This window comes from Xiphophorus couchianus, chromosome 18 (assembly GCF_001444195.1).
Source record: "Xiphophorus couchianus chromosome 18, X_couchianus-1.0, whole genome shotgun sequence".
NCBI classification, from domain to species: domain Eukaryota; kingdom Metazoa; phylum Chordata; class Actinopteri; order Cyprinodontiformes; family Poeciliidae; genus Xiphophorus; species Xiphophorus couchianus.
This window is the reverse complement of record NC_040245.1, coordinates 17,356,000-17,377,639: the sequence shown is the minus strand read 5'-3', so window position 1 is coordinate 17,377,639 and position 21,640 is coordinate 17,356,000. Positions and strand designations below refer to the sequence as shown.

Sequence of the window (21,640 nt, the reverse complement as noted above, 5' to 3'; positions counted from 1 at the left end):
AGAATGGATTTGTTCCTTTTCTTTAAAAGAAAAGGGGGGGACGGGCGGGTCTGTAGCAACCTACCCACCCTCTCTCATTTATTTTTTTATTTTTTATGAAAATGTGTCTTTTATGCGGGTTTTCCCAGTCACCATAACAGAGGAGAAATAAATTCAGTCTCTAGAACGAGGAGGGCCGAGATTTCCAAGCAACATGTGCGTCCACAGGGACTGCAGCTCGGTGATAAACTGCGGCGCTCTGCAGGCTGCACGAATGAGGCGCATCTTTAGAGCGAGAGCTGAGAGGCATAATGGAGGAGGGAATCGATCGCCTTCCTGGGGGAGCACAATGAGAGCCGGAGGGAGGCAGGGAGAAGGAGAGAGGAGCGGAGCGCGGAGGGACACGGATGAAAATGCTCCGTTAAGAGCGGAGACAGATATGATAATGGGAGAGCCGCTACTAGTCGTTCATCATTCAGCACCTCCACCTGGCTGCTGCGCCTCTGTGAGGCCACTCCAACACAGACCATCGCAGCCTTATGAAATGGAGGGAAAGCGCACAGATCTGAGGGTGGGGACGGGGTTGTAACGCTGCTGAGCTGATGCTCCATCCCCTGTTTCTGCATCCTCGTTACACATTTAACTCTCATCCAGCAGGAAGAGGAGGCGGAGGCGCATAGGCAGAGACAGACAGATGGACAACAGAGAGGGGAGGAAAGGAAGGATGCTGGGGAAGAGAGAGGCAGCAGAAGGCAAAATGAGGGGAGATGGAGGGAGGTTATAGGACGATGGAGGGGCCAGGTTTCTGTTTCTCCATAATCTAATCAGAGAAATGGCAGCAGTCAGAAATAGCCTGACGGACAGACTAAGAGCCTCTCTTCTTTCTCCTCCTCTTCTTCTTATTCCTGTCTTCCTCCGCAGGGAAAGGTAAATGGATACACACACACACACGCACACACACAGACCCAAAGCACTCCAACTTCCTAAAACCATAAAGCGAAGATGCATATGAGGGTTAGAGAAGAAAGATGGGAAAAGCCTGGAGGTATCAGAGCAAAAGGAGAAAAAAAAAACAACAACCTTGATCTACTGTCCATATGCAGCCATCTGCTGCCTGTTGCTCCTCATCTCTGGCTGTTTATCCTCATCAGCTCCATGCAGATGGGCTCGCAGCAACTTCACGAGTTATTCCCAACACCTTTTGCTACAAAAAAAGGAAAGAAAAAAAACAACATACAAGTGAATGGTGTTGAAATGTTAAAGTTTCCAGCCAGAGATTTCTGTAAGATCAAGCTCACTGTGTAGACATGCCTTTTGATCTATAAAATGACACATCACTGTCAGTTTGCAGCTAAATTTTGCTGTAGGTAATTATTCAATCCAGATGAAATCGACCCTCCCCGGTGACGTCACAGAAGTGCTTTTGAATACATCGGATGTTTTTAATCGAAGTCCTCCTCTAAATGAGTTTACATGAATTTTGGTTGACCACAGCAACATGTTTAAGCTGTAAGTAACTCTGCATGCATGGATTTCTGTAAGTTTTGGTAACAAGACAACACTTTGAAGATGTTTGTACAGTGGACCAGGCAAGACTGCAATGAACAGATCTCATTTTTAAAGCCCTGCAATGATTATATCAGAGTTGTTTAATAAAACGACACCCATTTGATGAAAGGGTGGTTCTGCAGAACTTCCACATACCCTGCTACTTCTGCTCAACATACTTATTCTAATGGGCCCAGTCTGACCAGTAACATTCCCTGTCCTTGCCTAAGCCTGCAGTACAGCCTGTATGATCATTTGATCAGTCAGAAAAAGAGAAACTAATCCAGAAAGCTCAAGTACCAAGACTGTATGTCCCACTCATGAACTGGGAAAATCCCTGGACTATTTAGTGTGACACAAGCAGGATACCATTTTCCATCGCTTTCTATTGTCTGAGTGGTAATATACACGCAAAAGCAGTCAGATGGAAACTTTTCAACAGGAATGTAAATAGATTCCTGTTTGCATACAGTCACCATCATTGTCACATTTCAACATCTCCATCCACGGCCGTTTCCACCATGTTTTAGGAATCATCTTACTCAGACTCTGACTCAGACATTTAAGGTTGAACCTTTTGCAACTTAAAAGGCAACATTATTACTTCAGAGCCATGATGTTATAAATTCAACTACAGGAAAAGAGAGATTTAGATTTTTTTTCTAGCTTTAAAAAATAGGTTAAGACATACTAATCAAAAACACCTTAATACTTTAGACATAAAGTTTCTTCTGGCTGGAAGGTAAAGTGAATCTAGATGAAGAAAACACTTTTCTTTGATTTCTAAATACATTTAAAATATCAAAAAAAAAAAAACCCAAAACAAACATGGTCTGAAACTATATTCATGCTTGTGCGTTCTGAATTTTTATTCAGGTTGACATTTTCCATAATTTCCTTATGTTAAATGTAAACAAAAAAATAGCCTTGCAATCACTACTTTCAAAATTTTACCTGCATATAATTGTTTCAAAAGTTGCCATAGTTCTTGCCTATTACAAGAAGCCAGATGATTTGTTTCAAAAGTGAATGACATGCAATTACACTTCCTCTTGAAACACGTTAGTGTAAATGTCAGTAAAACCAGCTGTGTGTTTGTTGCAGTTGGGGGGTCCAGGCACTGTAAGAGAGACGGTGTCCGTCCCCGACGTGCTAATTACTCCCTATGGACAACACATTCCTGCAGGCTGTTGTGTGTCTGTATGTGTGAGATGCTTTCACTGCCGCTTCCCTTCCCCGAGTCCAACTCGGACCTCCACATGGAGCAGAATTCCTACAAAATTCCCCTGTCATGTCGATTCACAAGGTGGACAAGCGTTATTGTTGTAGCAGGACTCTCATCCATCCATCCATCAGGAGTGTCAGTGCCAGTCAAACAAAACAAAAAAACAGGAGAAAGAAAGGAGAGGAATTCCCCTTTTTTGTTGTCAAGGTTTTATTTACATGGTGTAGGTTGGGATACAAGGAGCAGAAACGTGGCTCCCTTACATTTGGCCGTTTGTCAACAAGATGTTCAACACTTATGATGTTAAATGGTGATTTTATTTCACGTTCCTACATTAACATGCATCAACAGACAACTTGTCATTTGATCTACTACTACTGCTAATTTACCTGCATTACTACGTCTTTTTTTAATGCGGTTTATGAGTGTAGTTCAGCTTGTGTGGGTCTGTTCACCACTGATATGTGATAACACAAACAACTGAAGTGTCCTCTCCAGAAACTAAAGGTTTCTGTGAACTGAGAAGAAAATATGTCAGTTTTCTTCTCTGCTAAACTCAACCGGCTGTAAAACTGCTGGTTTCGCCGCATAAATCATATCAACTAACCTTATAATATATATATTTAATAAATATTGTTTGATTTGGCTTTTAGTCTGCATTACGTAGTAAACATAACATTATCACTCTGTAACTACAGCTATATTGAAGGACAGTGCAGAGCGTGATACAATGTCTTCACTGATGATGTATGGTCATGATGCTGATGCTCCACCTAAACATCTCTGAATAAATACGTTCCGCAGAAACACTGTTAGTCTTGGTTTTCCTATCTGAAAAATTGCCTACACTGTACTGCATGTTGTGGACACTTTGGCATGATGAATGAGAAGCAGTGAAGTTTCTCAGATGTGCTTTTATTAAGAACATCCATTGGTTACCATCCATCCTCTTGATGCTGGATAATGCTTCGGCTGCTGCTGCTGACGAGGTTTAGTGTTGTCTTGTGTTAGTGTTCAGGATTCAGCGGTGGACGGATGTCCAGCGTTCTCGATGAACTGTCCTCTCCCACAACCTCCAGGCGCAGCCTGGGCATGCTGTGCTCCTCCTGGCCTTCTGATTGGACGAACAGACGCAGCGTGCAACCCTTGGGCAACAGCTCCTGTTCGTATGCTGCAGCTAATTGGTTGACGACCCGTCGCTCAACCTGAGGGATCAGTAATGGGGTTAAGTAGAAAGCAGCGACATTACAGATTGATTTGACATCCTGAGATGTCTTAAGAGTTTTTAGTCAGCAATTATACCTACATATTATCATTTTCAATCATTTGTTGCCTTTTAAGTAAATAATTCTTTACTAAACAAATATGTTTCTACTTTACATTTTAGAATGAATAAATCAGTACAATCAGAAACATATAATATATGTAATTATTATTTCAAATATGTTCTTTGTTAATTGACAGTCTCTGATTTAAAGCCTCAGTTGATGTTGTGGGTGTGTTTGTGCCTCCAGCAGACATTAGGCAATAAGCAAGATACACCCTGGACAGCTTTACCAATCCATCAACACAGAAAGCAGGACAGCATTCAGTTTTTTCCCAACTTTTTGACAATTTTCACCTAACAACAAAATTCAACGTAAACTGTTGAGAGTTTATGTCACACCAATACATAAATAATAAAGTGGAAACAATATGATAAATGTTTGGATTTCTGTTTTACAAATAATAATCTGAAAAGTGTGCAGTGTGTTTGTATTTAGCCTCCCTGAGTCAATTCTTCCAGGAACCGACTACAGCAGTAAATTGTTTTGCAGCTTCAAACAGATTTTGCCCTAGGATAGATGATAGATGGAGTATTTAACGCCACCTATCTTCCCAACAACTGACTAGTTTTGCTGTCCCTCCTGCCAAAAATAAAGAACTCCACAGCACGACATTGCAACCCCACATGTTTCACTGTGAGGTTTGTGTGTTAATAATCAGGTTTTCAGCAGATATGGTGGCATATGGGCTGGGATGTTCTTGCAGTTTTTTCTTGCCTATCTTCTACAAATGCCAGATTTGTGGTAAGCACAAGTTTTCCAAACTGAGCAGTGAATATCTGCTGCTCCTCCAGAGTTCCCATGGGATCTTTACTGCTTCTCTTCTGTCTGAGTTGTGAGTTTCAAAGGTTTGAAAATGTGCCATGCTTTTCTGATGTTCAGATGATGAATGGAACAATTCTCCATCAGATGTTCAAGTTTGTCATTTTGTTTTGTAACGTAATCCTGGGTTAGACCTTATCCCTGACCTGTCTGGGTCTTTATGATGCCGTTTGTTTACCGATGTCCTTCACTGAACAGCTGGACTTACACTGAGATTAAATTACACTCAGGTGGAGTTTATTCACTAACAAGGTGACATCGGAGGGAAATTAGTTACACTGAATTCTATTTAAAGGAACTAGAGTAAAGAGAATTGACTATAACAGTCTTGGATTATCACATAAAATCACAGTAAAATATGGAGAGTTGGTAGCTATAATGTGACAAAATGTGAAAAAGGTTAAAGCTAAACGATTACCTTGAACCTTTAAGGGCACATCATGTGCTTTCCAAGATGTCTCAGCCTACATACCTCATGTTTTATGGAACGCGCTCCATAGTGCAGGTTATATCCACCCGCCAGTAGGTCCAGGACCGGGTGATCCCACTGAAGAGTGATGTCATGACGCTGCTTAGCCTGATGGAGAGATAGAGATGAGGTAATGTTAGGTTGAGGGAGAGGATTACACCTGGAGTGCACGCAGCAACACACACAAAAAAAAAACACACAATCAAAGAATAAAGGAGTAAACAAGACAAATGCAGCATCAGAGGGGAGATACTGTCAAGCAGAATGTCTGCCAGCGCTAATCAACAGGCCCTTAATGCGCTTTAATCAAACACCAGTCAATAGTAGTGATCAGAGCAGCTCATTTAGCTACTGATGTTAACACTTCATTCAATAAATAGGACACCATGTTTCATTGCAGATGCACAGCCAGGCAATAATGGCAACACTAAACATTTAATTCTCCTAATATGAGTGAACGACAAACAAATGGCGATTAGAAGATAATCAAATTTCTGTTGTTAGAAGCTCTGCCAGACACCGACAAGTTGTTGTGAGACTTAGACTAAAAAAATAATAAGGAACGGACAAGCAACTTTCAGAAGATGGATACGGTGAAAAGACGCATGAATCAGGCTTCGATCAGTCCCTTGTGGGGGCCATGTTGTCAGGACATCAGCCATAATATTAATAATTAAATTTTGATGAAGCCTCCACATGTTAAACACTGTAATCATGTTAAAGTGAGTAGCAGAGGCACACAATATTGATCTGCGCATTTTTTCCTGCACAGCTCAGCGGCTGCAGAATGAAGTGGGTGAGGCTGTGCAGTCCGACAGGAGGAGGCAAATACAGAAACTTCATGGGTGGAGCAAATGGTGTGAAACATTTCTTTCATGACACCTTGATGAGTGACAGACTATAAATATACTTACATTATTTGTCAGAAACAAAATCTTAAACATAGTGTAAATAAAAAAAGTTGCCACTAAACCTTTTTGGCCCAGAAGTTGAGCTCTTTGCTGACCAGCTGCAGCAGCTCTGAGTAACAAAACGGCAGGAAGTACACGATTTCATTGATCCGACCAAGAAACTCGTCCCTCCGGAAATGAGCCTGAGGATGAATCAAAGAGCGAACAATGACAGCTGGAGCGTCGCCGGCCAACTGAACCTGTTTCAAAACAAGCTGAGCTTCAGTTTTGTGTGTTTGTGAGCGTCTCTACCTTCAGGATTGGTCGGATCACCGTGTCTTTAAACTGCCGGGAGATTTTAATGTCGTCGCTTTTCTCAACATCCTCTGGGGATAAACATAACAATGATATGACAATGATCATGTAATTATCAAGTCATCTGAATAAGTTAGTATAGTGTTTAGTTTTATTATATTTACTAGATGTGCTTCATGCTAGAGTATTTCTCTCACCAAGTTTGTCGGCCAGCTTCCTACGACTGAGCTCCTCAGCTTCCTGCCGCAGTTGCAAAGCATGCTGGGCAATGTCTTCACTTGCAACATTTGAAGTCATGATAAAAATGGCATCCTTACACTCAATAGTCTTTCCTTTGCCGTCTGTGAGACGACCCTGAGAGAAGAGCAGCATGAAATCAGTCAGAGGGCCTCAGGCTTGTTAAAATATAAATTTGAAATGAATAAACGGAGTATTTTTGTAGAGACCTCATCAAACAGCTGCAGCATGATGGTAAGAACGTCAGGATGAGCTTTATCCACTTCATCAAACAGAACAACAGCGTTGGGGCATGCCTTCAACAACTTGGTCAGCTGACCCCCTTCCTCATGCCCAATGTATCCTGGAGGAGAACCAATAAACTTTGCAACCTGAGAAAAGAGAACCAGAAGACGAAAGGCCGATCAAACATCATGCAACAAAGAAATCTTCTCTTTAAATGAATTTACATAATAATAGGCTTCATTCAACATGTACAGTACCTTGAAAGAAAATTACACACACAAACTTGTATTTTCTGTGGTAAACTTGATGCATAATTATGAAGTGAAAGAAAAAGAGTTTTAAAAATCTCTGTGGCAAGTATTTGTGTTCAGTCCTCTCTACATTGCTGCTCCTAAATAAAATCAAGTGCTTTAAAATGTCACTTGCTTAGTATAAGGAACCACCTGTGTGTATCTTAAGTATAGTATAAATCCAGCTATGTGTGAAGGTCTGAACACAGCAGACAGAGCGGGGATATAAAGAAAACATCCCAAACTTTGAACATCTCATTCAAAATAGTTCAATCCGGTACCTGAAAACTAAAAGAGTACAGTACGATTGAAATTCTGCTTCCACTGTAATCTGTGGCAAGGATGGAAACATAATGTTCTCAGATGCTCTCCATCCAATTTGACTGAGCTCGAGTTATTTAGAAAAGATTAACAAGTTCACTGCAGCCAACGGTATTCCTACAAAATATTAACTACAGGGCACTGAATACAAATGAATTTGCATACTTTTCTAATTTTATTTGGAAATAATGTGCAAAACCATATTTTATTTCCCTTCCACCTCACCTTTTTTACCATTTTACCTGGTAAAATACACTGAGGCTTGTGGTTGCAATGTGTAAAAATGGTAAATTCTAAGAGCTTCTGAATCCTTCCTTCTACTAACGCAGAGGGAAGGAATTTAAAAAACTGTCTCCATGGAGTGATCATCTTAAGGTGCCAATATTCATATTCATATATATATTTCCCTTACAAATAAACTTTTCACACTACCTCGCATGTGTGGTCATTGAACAGACAACAATGTTATCTGAGAAAACTTAAACTGTCCTTTAGTCAAGGTTTTTACTGCCACTCATTAGATAGCTTGCTAAAATGTTCAACAGCAAGTCTGAAATAAAATGATTAGATGCAGTTCTTAAACACTGGAACATAATCCAACTCTGAATCCCAGATTAAATGTATCCATCATCAAACCCCCATAAAGAGGCATAAACAGTCAGAGCATTCATTTTGGTTGTTGCATTAATTATGAGATCATAAACAGAATTAATCCAAAATGTCACTGCCATAGATAGCAGACACAGAATTACAGCAGCTCTCATTTGAAATGAGCTCACTTCGGTGGAGCAATATACTCAACAAATTATACATGACGGTTTTAAAAAGACATTCTGCGTTCGGTCTTCAATTCAAGGAAACTATTCACCTCGTGTTTTTCCTGGAACTCTGACATGTCCATGCGGATGAAACCCTGCAAAATAAAGACTCTCTATTAAAATATGGCTCCAACACATTGTTCATGTTCTTCACAGTCATTTTAAAATATAAAATACAAGCATTCATTATAAATGTGCACATTGATCTGGGTTTGCATACCAGCAAAATCCCAAAACTGAAAAGTATGGAGGTGGGAAACGGAGAAAAGAGAACGGCTTCATTCACTTCCTTCACTGCCAATACCAAACTGCAACCATGCAAAGAATTTGTTCACACCTCTTCCTTCTGTTCACTGATTAGCCTGGCTGAAATTCAACTGGAGAAATTGAGCTCAATGGGAGAAACCCCAGATAGAGCATCGAAGGGAGTTAAGAATTTAGTGGTCAAGTCAGGATATAATTTCTTTACACAAAAATATTCTTTTACACTCCTGTATATCCAGACCTTTAAAATGTGAATCTAGTTTCACACTTTTCCACACAGTGGAGAAACACTGGTGACATGTTGTGGGTTTAATGTGAACCTGGAGAGCAATCTGCTCCCACTTACACTGAAGCGCTCGTGTATTCATGCGATAACAAAACATACCTTCTTAATGTCTTTGTGCATGTAGCGAGCAACCTGTTTTGCCAATTCCGTCTTTCCTGTCACAGAACAGAGACATCACTTGTATTATTCCTTCTGTAACAGGAACAACCTCATCTGCCATTTAATTACTTTGAATTTGACATAAAAAAAAACATCTCATGTGAAGTACGGCATCTTCTAAAACATTCAGTCAAGAAAACAATTTGACTCATTTGAGACTAAAAGACAATATTTTCCTCTTTGCTAAGTGCTTTGGCCTAAATCCCAGCACCACCTCCAATAAAGCATCCGATCATATCCGCTCTCCTGAAGCACTCATTAAGTTTGTCGGTAAAATATTCTGCATATAAATGCTCATATATGATATTGATGTCTTGTACTTGGCATGGGTGTGTGTGAGGGCTGTGTGTGTTTGTGCCTTGTTGCTGTGTTTAATATTGATGTCTCATGGCCAGAGTTTGTCGCTGAAGGGAATGGAGGATATGAACACTGCCTCTCCCTCATCTATCTCTCTGCCTTGTCATTTCATGATCTCTTTCTTTCTTTAGCCATCTATCTGGCCCTTAATATCTCTCTCTCTCTCTCTTCCTGCTACCTCTCTTCAAACTAACACATTTGCTGCTGGTAGAGGATGTTTAAGTTTCTTTGCAACAAGCCAAGCTTTGTTGCTTGATACTAAAAATCCTCTTGGAGGCTTTTATGTTCACTCAGTACTTCTTTGTCCAAAGTACTCCTAAGATCTATGTGCAGGAGTGTGGATCTGCTGCAACACAAAGGTGGAGGTTCTCTCAGTTTACACTCATCCCCAGTGGATATCATTTCCTGAAACCACAGGCTGCTGTTGATTATCTTGCTCACAACAATAGTGTGTTACGAAGAGGTACTAGTGTTTTAATGTGCAATCAGCTGTTTTTCTGACAGCTGCTCCACACACGCAGCCAAGGGGGAGCTGTTCCAAACAAAGGCTATATATTGGATGGGGCTTTCTGCTGTCAATACTAATCAATTAAAAATACTGAATGCTGAGGGGAGATTTTGGCAAACATGTCTGAGGAAACCCTTCAAGCTAATAAACATTCAGAAAATTCTCAAATGTTTTGATGGCAATTCAAGTCAGGATGTGTTTAAAGAAATCAGAAACTCTTAAAATTTTGATCTCTAGCTACAATGTCTTGAATAAGTATTTTTGACATATTGCATTATAGCAATAAACCTCAATCTATTCTACAGGTGATTTTATCTGACAGACCAACACAAAGTATAGCAGTAAAATAAAAGGAAAGTGATACTACTCCCCTTTCTACAACCTTTCATTGCAACTACAAGTTTTCTGAGGTATTCCTGTAACAGCTTTACACATTTAGATATTGAGGTTTTATCCATTCCTCTGAGCAAAATAGGTGTAGCATTAGAGATTATGGCAGATGCCTTGATATGCAGTATTAGTTTTAATCCACACATAGAATTCAGTAAGATCAAAAAGTTACATCTTGGTCACAAGAGCACATTTGTCCACAAGTCTGCTGCCAATTGTGTTTTAATAAACTAAAATATGCTTGTCTTTTAATCGCAGCTGTTTGAGTCAATTAGAAAATTGTTTAACCATTTTGACCTGAAAAGCATCAAAGCAAAGTTACAGGATACAATGTCTCTTTTCACTTTAAAAGTGTGCAGAATAAATTGTGTGTTCTTGCATTAAGACCTTTTAATTACAGCGCTGCTCACCTATCTAAAAAAAGATGAGGCTACTTGCTATAAATGCTGTTTTCTTATAATTCCATAACTCAGCATGAGAAAGTCTACATAGTTTTGAACTTCTTTAAAACTGCAAAATAAAGAAAGGCACTTAAGAGAGAAATACACTTGCTGAATGTAGATTAACCTAAGCCATTATGCAGTGGGTTTTATAATGCTATATTCCTTGTTAAGCGATTCCTTTATCCACAGATGAATGGAGTTCACTTCAAATGCATTAAAAAGCTTCGGAAGAAAAACAAGTATTGTGTTTATTTCGGCTCCCCCAGCTGTTTTTTTACATAAAATCAAACCAAGGTTGAAGAGAGGTGTGTCGAAGAAAGAAGGTACCAATTCCTGACGAGCCAAGGAAGAGGAAGACGAGAGGATGCTCTTCATCGTACCAGCCATTCTCCTTTCTTCTGATGGCTAGACACCACACAGAGAGAGAGAGAGAAAATAACCCCATTATAACATTTCCATTTGTTGCTTTTGCTTTCCATCAAGAATAACTGAGCTGACCTGAGGGTGGAAGGATTCCTGAAACTTTGATCAAAGAGTGAAAGAGCAGGGATGAGAAAAGGGTCAGAGACATTTGGTAAAAAAAAAAGAAAAAAAGAAGAAGAGCAGAGAAAACAGAGCAAGAGAGCAAGACGAGAGAGCTCCAGAAAGCTACCCACGATGCATCTCCCCCCCGCCTCTCAGTCAGTGGGGCCATTAGCCAGCAGTAATTGTGTTAGCCTCTCTGGCGCAGCCATGTTGAAATCAGTTTAGCATAGATCGCAGCCTCACACACACTCTTGCTTAAAAAGGAGTGCCTACCCTTCCCTGCCATCACCCCAGCAACCAAACACACATATACACAACGGCAGGATGATGATGTGGACGGCAGGAGAGTATTTGACTGTGGTTTGAGGCACTTAAAGAAAAAGACACCAGAAAACTCTTCCAAATGTGAACCTGTGATCCAGACTGGGGTCCAAACCAGAGATGAACAGGGATGTGGCTGGGCTAATCACTGGAACCAGTGGATTCATTATTAACACAGCTTGCTTCAGGAAAAAAACCCCAACATGTTTCTGGTCTGATGGTGCTGGTTTGGGTTCTAATTAGAAGTTTATCAGCTTACTATACACATATCACAGTTTTGTTAAGAAGTCCAGCAAAACATGCTGAAGATAAACCAGAAATTCTAATAAAGTTATTGATCTAATGTGACATGTTGGTCTTTTGAGGATGGGAGACATTTGTGTAAATTAGCTTGAGAGTGTGGCCACAAGTCCCCCATGAGTTTTAATAACTTAACACTTCCAGTAGAGAAGAATAACATATCAAAGACCAATCACCACAGCCATATCAATGTGGACCGTAATGCTGTGCCAAAGAACTATGTGAATACAATATTTTATAGGTTGCAATATTTCAAAAAGGGATGGGCTGGTTACTGGTATTGAGATATACCATTGTTATAAAAAGCCATGGTTTTAAACCAGCTAAAATGACCCACCTCCGGTTCTTACAATTTAAAATACTTTAAATGAGAGGATAGAGGACAGGCAGTTACCCTGCATCCCTCCCCCACATGTTGCTGTTTAAGGTAAAGAAACATTTTACACCAGTCTTTCAGTTAAGAAAGACAAACTCAGATGTTTGGAAATATTTCCTGCAAAGATTTGCATTAAGGAAACAATTTTAAAATAGCAGTTAAACTAAAGTTTTCTAAGAAAGCAACTGATGGTTGTCCATGGAGCAGATAGTCTGACTAATTCCCTTGTTATACTTGTGTTAAACTACCATCTTCCCATGACTGCAGGCATGTTAAAAAATATTCCCATTATGCGGATTCAACAAACCCACAGTAAACCATTTGATAGAATTACTTCATGATGCAGTAGGGCACGTGTGGTTTATATTGTGTGAGAGATGCTATTCTCACAAACTGATTCTAAAATCAAAACAACAATAAATAAACAAATATATTGCAAAAGAATTTAAGATTCTTTAGCCAGTGGCATTTTTTAAGCAGCTTGACAAGAAGGAACAAAGACAGAAAAGAGGGAGTTTGGGTTTATGAATAATACACCTGGTCTACCACTGAGCCATTATGTAACTCCAAACTAATATTTGAACTGTAATTATCAATATGACACATTATTTTTAATACAGTAAAAAAAATGATCGGTTTTTCCTTTTCTTCTTAAAAACAGGTATTTTCACTGAGATTTTGTATAAAGTGAGAATCCCATTTCAAATGCAATGCAAACCCTAAGTGATAATTACATCTGGCTGAATGGATGGACTTCATCAGTCACTGATTTTTTTATACATCTGTTACAGACTTCAGAGACAAAGGCCCAAAATTGGCAACGTTTCACATTTTCTTAATATACACATAAATAGAAATAATCTTATATGTCTTTCGTTTTAAAAACTACCACCAGTATCAAGGAACCTTTTAAATTTTATAGGTCTGAGAATAAAAAAATATATATTGTATTCAGTCAAAACTTACTGAAGATCAGTAACTGCCATGAAAAGCCTGATCTGTAAATCTCTAATAGAAGCATAATAGATCCTCAGCACAAAATGTTGCTTTTGTGCTCAACTTTCTGAATGAACAGCAATACTTTGAGCAAATCACTGCACAATGAAGCTAAAATATGAAAACAACGGACATGGAGCATGTGACACATGACACAAGTGCTAAACTGGGTACTAATAGCTGATAATCAAAGAGGAAACGTTAGGATTAAGAGGAGGAGGAGAGAGGAAGCAGAGGGAGGAACAGAGATAAGGAGAGGAAAGAGGAGTGAAGATGTGGAAGGAGATAAAGAAGGGAAAGACAGAGAAGTGATGGAGATAAGGAGCCAGAGAATGAGGCAGAGAAACAAACGAGCGTGTCAGAGATGGACTGAGAGATGAAATGTGACAAGAGGGGCTCCGAAGCTCCGTCTGGTTTATCAATGGCTGCGTGAATGACAGGGTAACCTTCTGTGTTTTTGTGCGTCTTTTAGCTGATTGAGACTGACTTTGACAGAAGGGCACACTGACATTTCTGAGAGGACTCTGACAAGAAGAGGGAAAGGAAAGGGACACAAAACAAATGAGAGCTGGCTCTCCTGCACAAACACACACACACGCAGAGGACAGTGTGTATTCTGCAGGTCTGGTTGGCTCTAACATGATTACAGAGGGATGATTCTCTTCAATAACTCTTAGCCCTGAGAGCTAAACCTGGATCAATCTAACCTCCTTCCTGTGTGTGTATTTATGTGGGTTTTGTGTATTTGTTCCATGTGGGTGTTTGCGTGTGTGCGTGTCTTGCTGCAGGCAAGCTGTTTGTCATGAGGAGTTATGGTGGAAACAACTGTTTTGAAGACATGACAACACAGCAAACATTTTTTTAATCTCTTGCCGTCTGGTCTGCAAAATATTTACAACAACAATCAGTTCTGCAGACTGTCTGCAAAATTCATTTCCTCACTCACACACTGCTGTGGAATTAGATGAACAACATCGAAACAATAACATGATTAATCAATAAGTTGATATAAAACCATTTATCAACAACTGAAAATACAAACTATGTTTTTTTTAGGTAATTTATCAAGAAAAATGCCAATTATTTGCTTTGCTCTTTAGTCTTTAAATGATTGCTTTTAACCCTTTAAAGCCTGACAGAAAAAATAATTGCTTTGTTTTTTTTTTAAACAAGACCATTTTTGGTATCAAAACAGATTATGGTTTTGCAGTCCTATAACTATCATAATACAATAGCCGACTTATTCTTTTACAAATAAAAAATACAGAGATCTCTACTACCATTCCGTACCAGACAAAAAAGCATAAAATATATTTTGTAAAATGAAATCAATTAAGCTGTTTTAATAAAATGCTCACTTACAAACTCAAACTCAAACACAAATACATTTGAGACATTTTGGTAAATTGTTGTTAACAGGAAAGCCGTTACTTAACTTTATCTATTCATCTTTAAAATTAAAGTGTCAATTCTTAAAGGTACATAAAAATTGCATGAAATGTATTTAGAGACAGATGTTTGTAAAATATTGCTTTTGAAATAAGATTTTGTTTTATACATGCATTTTAAATGGAGCTTTTGATTAAGCAGAACTGCATTTGAAACAGTATATTCCCAGGTGATTCTACTACTTTTTCATTACCTGACAAATAATAAACTGGCATTCTGATCAATACAGAAAAACTAACAATGCCATTTGTTGCTGTACAATATATAGCATACATTTGAAGTTCTTATTGCAGGCCTTTCTCTCTCCTTATCTCTGCATCCCTTTCTCATTTGTTGTCCTCTTATCTGGACCGTTTCCTTCTCTCTCTTTCCTGAACAATTTCCTCATCTGGAGATCTCCACTTCTCCACATGGACTCTCCCAGAGTTTGACTGATTGGTATAGCCTTTGATCAAACTGATTGAAAACCGCTGACACAGATACAAAGGTTCACATGATGATGTGTAACCTCTTCTTTCTTTGCTGTTCTAGAGATCCAAGTTTGTAATATGTCTGTTCTGATACAGATACTCTCTTTTAAATTCATCTGAATTTCTAGGAAGTTTTAAACCTTCACTTCAAAATGTACAAGACAAGAGATGATCCAATTTAAGTAAGGCCATAATTTGCATAACTCAGGATGGAGCGTAGATTTGAACTGACAACCCACCGGTTACAGGACAAAGCTCTATATAGTGACACACTGCTACTTATAAGCCACTTTACAAAACTGTCTGTTTTCACTGAAGTTTCAAACTGTGGTAAACGTTATTCTCAAGTTAGTTATTGCCATTGCAATGTCTGTCCTCACAGCAGATGAATGTCTCCATCTAGTTTTGGTAATAAGTTTATTTTCTCACAAATCTAAAGAGAAAATGTACAACATCATAAAGATAAGAAATGGCTTGACTGTAAGCAGCAGAAGCATTGCTGAACATTAACTCTCACTCTCTCATCTGCAGATCAATACGCCACATGGCCTCCATGGATGTCTGCTGTAATATCAGCTCTTTACTGTCTTTGGTGTTATTGTGCTCTAACTCATCCACCGTCCCCTTTTCTCATCACAGGACTCAGCTTCTCAGTTCATGGCCCTCCATCGGTTCCAACGTTTTTGTTTTGCATCATTTTAAGTTGTTTTCCATTATTCTATTTGTTTCTTCTGTCCCGTTAACAGAATTTTACGCATCTGTCACTGATTGTAGTATGCAGATCGATGAAACAAAGGAACATTCTGCAAATCTTTCATTTAACCACTAAAGCCTTTTTATACAATATTAGAAAAATATGAAAATATGCTAATAAACAATTCAATTGGTTTTTAAATAAGAAAATTAATGCTTGTTGCCTAAAATGCAGTAAATACTTGATCATTTGATTATTTATAGCAAATTAATTATGTCTTCAGTTAATATTTTTTTATAAATGCTCTGCCCTTTCTGACAGATTTACCATTAATACAGTCTGATCTGCTGATTAATTTTTGGATTAACTTATTAAAACTGTGTAGTAGAAGTTGCTCAATAGCAGCTTTCTAAAAAGAATTTGGACCAGGTGAAGCTAAAACTATGATACTGGAGGAGTTCTGCATAGAACATGTTTATAGACAAAGAAGGTTTTTCATCTTAAATGGAAAATATATCTAAATCTAAATATTGTACATTCTTGGCTTAATTACTGCTATAAATATGTTGTTCTTTCAGCAAATGGCAATTTTTTTTAGTCTGCATACTCCTGTTAACCATTAAAAGAATACTACATTAGTTAACGATTATTTCATTAATTAATTAATACCAAATTAATCTGATTAATCATTTCAGCTCTAAGACATTTAGAAGCTACAAAGTTGAAAAGAAAAGAAGGCTGAGTGAGAGCTGAGAGATGGATATTCATGGCAAACAGAGAGAAGAAGAGAAAGCAAAGGGAAAGGAAAGAGAGATAGAATGGGGGTAAGCAGAAAGATAGAGGGAGAAAAGGAGGAGGGGTATAGGGTCTGTAGTATGTATCCTCTCTTTGTAATTGTGTTAACTGGCGGCTCCAAGCCTGGCCTCTTCAGCTGTCTCACACACACACGCACGCGCGCGCACACACACACACACACCCACACACACACACACACACACACACACACACACACACACACAACACCTGTGCACAACTGACAGACAGCTCATTCATCACAATTAACCAATTACAGCCTCCGCCGGTCTGTCTGATCCCGCCTACAGCTGCAGGGAAGAGAGGAGAGCAGGAGGGAAAACGGACAAGAGTACAAAACACAAACAAGGGCATCAATGCGAAGACAGCCATGTTGTAAAGTGAAGCTCCAACATGCACCTGCAGACGTTTTCTGCATGCATTCTGTAACATCCCTTTATAATTGTCTCTGTGCAAGTGTGTACCTGAAGCCACGGTATTGATGGCCCCTTCCTGACCGATGATGTGCTCCTTCAGCCTCCTCTCCAGGGGGAACCTCCGCCTTTCCTCTGCCTCTCGACGCGCTTGCAGCTCCTTAAACTAAGCAGAGATGAAAAAGATCAGCTCACAAGAGAGTCAATGAGTCTGGAAGCGGGAGGAGATGTATGAGGGAGTATTGAGGGAAATCAAAGTGTAATAGGCTTTCAAACGGAGGCTAAAAGACTAAATAAATACTGTGCTTCTGCTGCTCAGTGCCGGTGGTGCAAGTTAGGAATGTGACTCGCTCGTCACGCGAGTCCGACATGAACACGGACTCGCGTGTTTCTCCCTGCTGCCTATTTTCTTATACGAATGACTGAGTCTCTGCTTGTCTAGGGTGTTTACATGTTTTACTGTTTATAAAATCCAAAAAAACTGAGGACTTAAATGGTGTTGTTGTTCTTAAATCATAAAACACAATGACTGTTTAAAAATGTGTCAGATAGTTGTGGAGTCTCTCTGCATAGTGAGACGAAATATCAAATTAAGGAAATTTTTGGGAAAGAAACACAAACAGCAAACAAAACAAGATGAGTGAGAGATTCTTGAAACAAAATGAAAATTTCAGAACATCAAAATAAAAACTTGTTTTAAACATGAGAAATCTGAAATTATAAAGAATGGGAATAAAGCAATATTAGTGGTGTATTGTAGCAGAGCTTTAATTTGGGATGTAAAGGAGGTGATGCATAACAAAAGATGTAAGAATAAAAATGAACACTTTAGAAGTCCAAAATATTAAGTCAGTATTATTGTGCCATTCTCATGAGAGTTCCTACACATTTCGTTAACTTCAATTCCCCTACCTTTCAGACTCAGGTTACATGTTTTTTTCAATTATATACAGAAATATTCACAAAAGGAATTTATCCTGTTTGACTTAAATTCTTAAAAATTCAAGAAACACAGAAGAGTCTTGGTGGATGGATGGATACAACTTTCATTAGAATGGATAGAAAATATTTCTGCCTGAGTGATGCTGTAAAAACACAGAAATCGCACAAAAATGATTTTTCTTCCAAAGCCTGGTCCACAAAATCAAACGGGTTGTAAAACGCAAATATTCCTTCATATATTATTAAATAAAAAGCATCTATCCCTTTATTTTATTTTATAAGGTTTTAAATCACAAAGCTGCAGTGAGCCATTTTCTACGTTCTTCATTTCATCACCTCTCTTTAAAACCTGTCCTAATACAGGTCCTCCTCTACCAGTGCTTTCCCCTCCGATGCTTTGTACTTGTTTGGTTTCTCTTTGTTTCTCACAGCCACCCCATGACTCATTTATCCTTCTCTTTTTTGTCCCCTTAGACTCCAGGTTTTCCCCCTGCAGTGGAGGCAAACTGTTTATTCTCTCTCTCCATCTTGCTTAGCTGCAGCCTGCTGTCAAGCTGGTGGATAACTATGGATAACTTGAGTTTTATCCATCATCCATCCATCCATCCATCTATTTACTAACACCCTTGTCCCTTAGAGGGGTCAGGAGGGATGCTGGTGCCCATCTCCAGCTAACGTTCCGGGCGAGAGGCGGGGTTCACCCTGGACAGGTTGCCAGTCTGTCGCAGGGCAACTTGAGTTTTATTTAAAAAATAATAATAATAATAAAAAAAAAAGACAGGACCTACTTGCACTACTATATAATGGTGAAGCATAAATGGACATATGGAGAAACTGAGCTAAAGAAGATGAAAGCAAAAAAGGCATATTTCTTCACATTGTAAAACATAATTAATAAGGAAAGTAAATCTACTTTTTCAGCAGCAGAGATCATTTTGTGTTTTAAAAAATGTCAAAATGTGTATCCCTTTCCCTATAAAGCAATAACGAGTATTTCTTTGCATAAAACCTTAATTATACATTATTCTTTGCACATCAGAGCTCAACTATAGTCCAGAAAGCTTTCAAAACTACATAGAAATGTCACAGGCTTGCCTTTTATGACATGTTTTACACAAGCTTATAAACAGCTTCAAAATCTAATAACGCCTATCACTTTCACCATCTCCAGAGAGCTGTTATTGTAGAGCAGAGGTTACACATAGACGAACCATACCATACCATACCAACTTTATTTATAAAGCACTTTAAAACAACCACGGCTGATACAAAGTGCTGTACATCAACACACAACATAAAAATAAAAAGCATAAAATAAAAACTTACAATTTAAAAACAAAAACATCCAATTTAAAACTAGATCCCGCTAGAGTTGAAAGCCAAATAAAATAGATGGGTTTTAAGACGAGCTTTAAACCACATAAAACCACAAAAAGAACCACAAAAATGATCATTCCGCAAAGGGTGAAAATAGAAAGTAGAAAACAGTATATCTTGAAACAACAAAGAAGTCAATTATGCAAGCTTGTAAAACAAATAAATGTGCAGTATGGATGTCAACATATGTGACATCAAAAGTAAATTTGTGTATCTGAAAATAGAGTTAAATCTGGTATATTAACTGAAAAGTTTTACCAGCAGTGAACTATCCGTTATGTCTCAGCTGCAATTTACACCCATTCATATTCTCTATTATTTATGCAGGTGGAATTTACTCTTGAAATTTATCTTTATCATTTTCAATCCTTCAAACTTTGTGATCTGAAAGTTAACGTATGCTTATTATACATTTTTTTATCCTGTTCTTATAAATTCTTATATTATGGTACTTAAAGACCAATTGGGATCCACTGAACAGGTCAAAGCTTCACCAAAACTAAAGATCTGAAGGCAGATACAAAAATTAATCTAAATACTTCCAACCCAAAACAACATGTCCTCACCAATGACTTAGCTCTGTTCTCAATCACAGTTTTGACCCCAGTTAACCTCTACCAGCTTTTAAAACTTAAATACTCAACAGCACCTGTCAGTCAGTGACGACACAGACACAGACCTCCTGAGGAGTGTCGGCCAGTGAGCACGATGTGAAGTCACTGAGACAGATGTCCATCGAGTGAATAGACCTGAGAATTTCAGACTAGGAAGAGGGACAATTGGAAGAATAAAAATTGCTTGCACATTGTGCAGAGATTAGATGCAAACAAAATGAAATGAATCACTGTGCTTGCATGAAAGCGCAGTGTGGGTTATACCTTGCCCTCCCACTCCTGCAGAACTGTGTTGACTTCTCCCTCCTTTGCATAAGCCCGGGCCGTGTGTCCCAAACTATTGGTTTGTAGCGGGTTGGCACCTGTAGGCGATACAATACAAATTTACAGTTGATACATAATATCAAAATCATTAACAGTTTAGTTTCATGCTCTAATTTAGCAGCCATTTTTCATCCTATTAAAATAATACAGACACACTTCAGTAGGAAGAACAGACATTGTCTAGTTAAGATGGTGTTAAGAGGTCAAACTGGTTTAATGATTACTGAGGCCTTCTGCAGTGAGTTGGAAGACCCATGCAATGCCTCTGTAGGGGGTTTCATATCTGCAACGTGTGCCAATAATTTACCCATGACCTCTCCAACCAGGCATTAAGACCCTGGACTCTTGTACCAACTAAACACATAGTAGGTTGTTTAACCTTAGCAACAAGTTCAGTAAAAGAAAATAGTAGTAAATGGAGTAAGACTATGAATGCTGAATTAGCATAATGTTACAGCAGGTGCAAAGTGTGGCAGCCCTAGATAGAGATTGGTCAGGAGGTTTAGCGTCTTCTGCATTGTGCTCCATCATTTTTATCTATTTCTTAAGGATTTTATATGTTTAAGCCACAGAAAGTCATATATAACTAAAATTGAAAAGAAATGTACATGTGGCTTACAATTAGTTTTTCAAAAAAATTTGGCATACATTTGTATTTAGCCTTTTATGAGTTCACACTTTGGAAACCAGAGGTACATGTCAAATTAAAATATGACATGATGAGACTCTTATCATATTAAATGTACTTTTTGAAAATAACAATCTTTAAGCAGGAATTAAATTTTTAAGGAGCCCACATTTCTGTATCTAAACCACATTTTTATTGGTTTGGTGCAATATTCTAATTTTCTGATAAATTAAATGTTTGGGTTTTCATTTGCTGCAAGCAGAAAGTCAACATAAGTAACAGCAATAAAAGCTGAACATCAACTCGTGCTAAAGCAGAGTTGATGTTCAGAATGATATATTTATATACCAAATGTATCATTGTAATACCAGTGGGTGCAAGTGATTGTAGAGTAATAGGTGCCTAATGTATTTCAAATATGAACTTGTATTTTTCATACTAATATAATGTTTAGTAAGTTGGACAATCTCATGGCAGCAGATGCTCACAGTGGTTACAAATGACATTGCTTAATAGGCTAGAGGTCA

General features: G+C 38.5%; 1 protein-coding gene across 1 annotated transcript in view; it reads right to left on the bottom strand.

Moving 5' to 3' along the window:
• Positions 1 to 2,938: 2,938 nt before the first annotated feature.
• Positions 2,939 to 21,640, bottom strand: part of clpb (ClpB family mitochondrial disaggregase) — a 36,074-nt gene continuing 17,372 nt past the window's right edge. The window contains exons 6-16 of the mRNA XM_027998946.1: positions 20,426 to 20,523; positions 17,280 to 17,394; positions 11,199 to 11,276; positions 9,114 to 9,169; positions 8,515 to 8,559; positions 7,020 to 7,181; positions 6,771 to 6,927; positions 6,571 to 6,644; positions 6,342 to 6,461; positions 5,372 to 5,476; positions 2,939 to 3,957 (exon numbers count right to left, since the gene is read on the bottom strand). Of these exons, the coding sequence (XP_027854747.1) occupies positions 3,760 to 3,957; positions 5,372 to 5,476; positions 6,342 to 6,461; positions 6,571 to 6,644; positions 6,771 to 6,927; positions 7,020 to 7,181; positions 8,515 to 8,559; positions 9,114 to 9,169; positions 11,199 to 11,276; positions 17,280 to 17,394; positions 20,426 to 20,523 (1,208 nt within the window). The 3' untranslated portion in view covers positions 2,939 to 3,759. The remainder of the gene's footprint in view (positions 3,958 to 5,371; positions 5,477 to 6,341; positions 6,462 to 6,570; positions 6,645 to 6,770; positions 6,928 to 7,019; positions 7,182 to 8,514; positions 8,560 to 9,113; positions 9,170 to 11,198; positions 11,277 to 17,279; positions 17,395 to 20,425; positions 20,524 to 21,640) is intronic.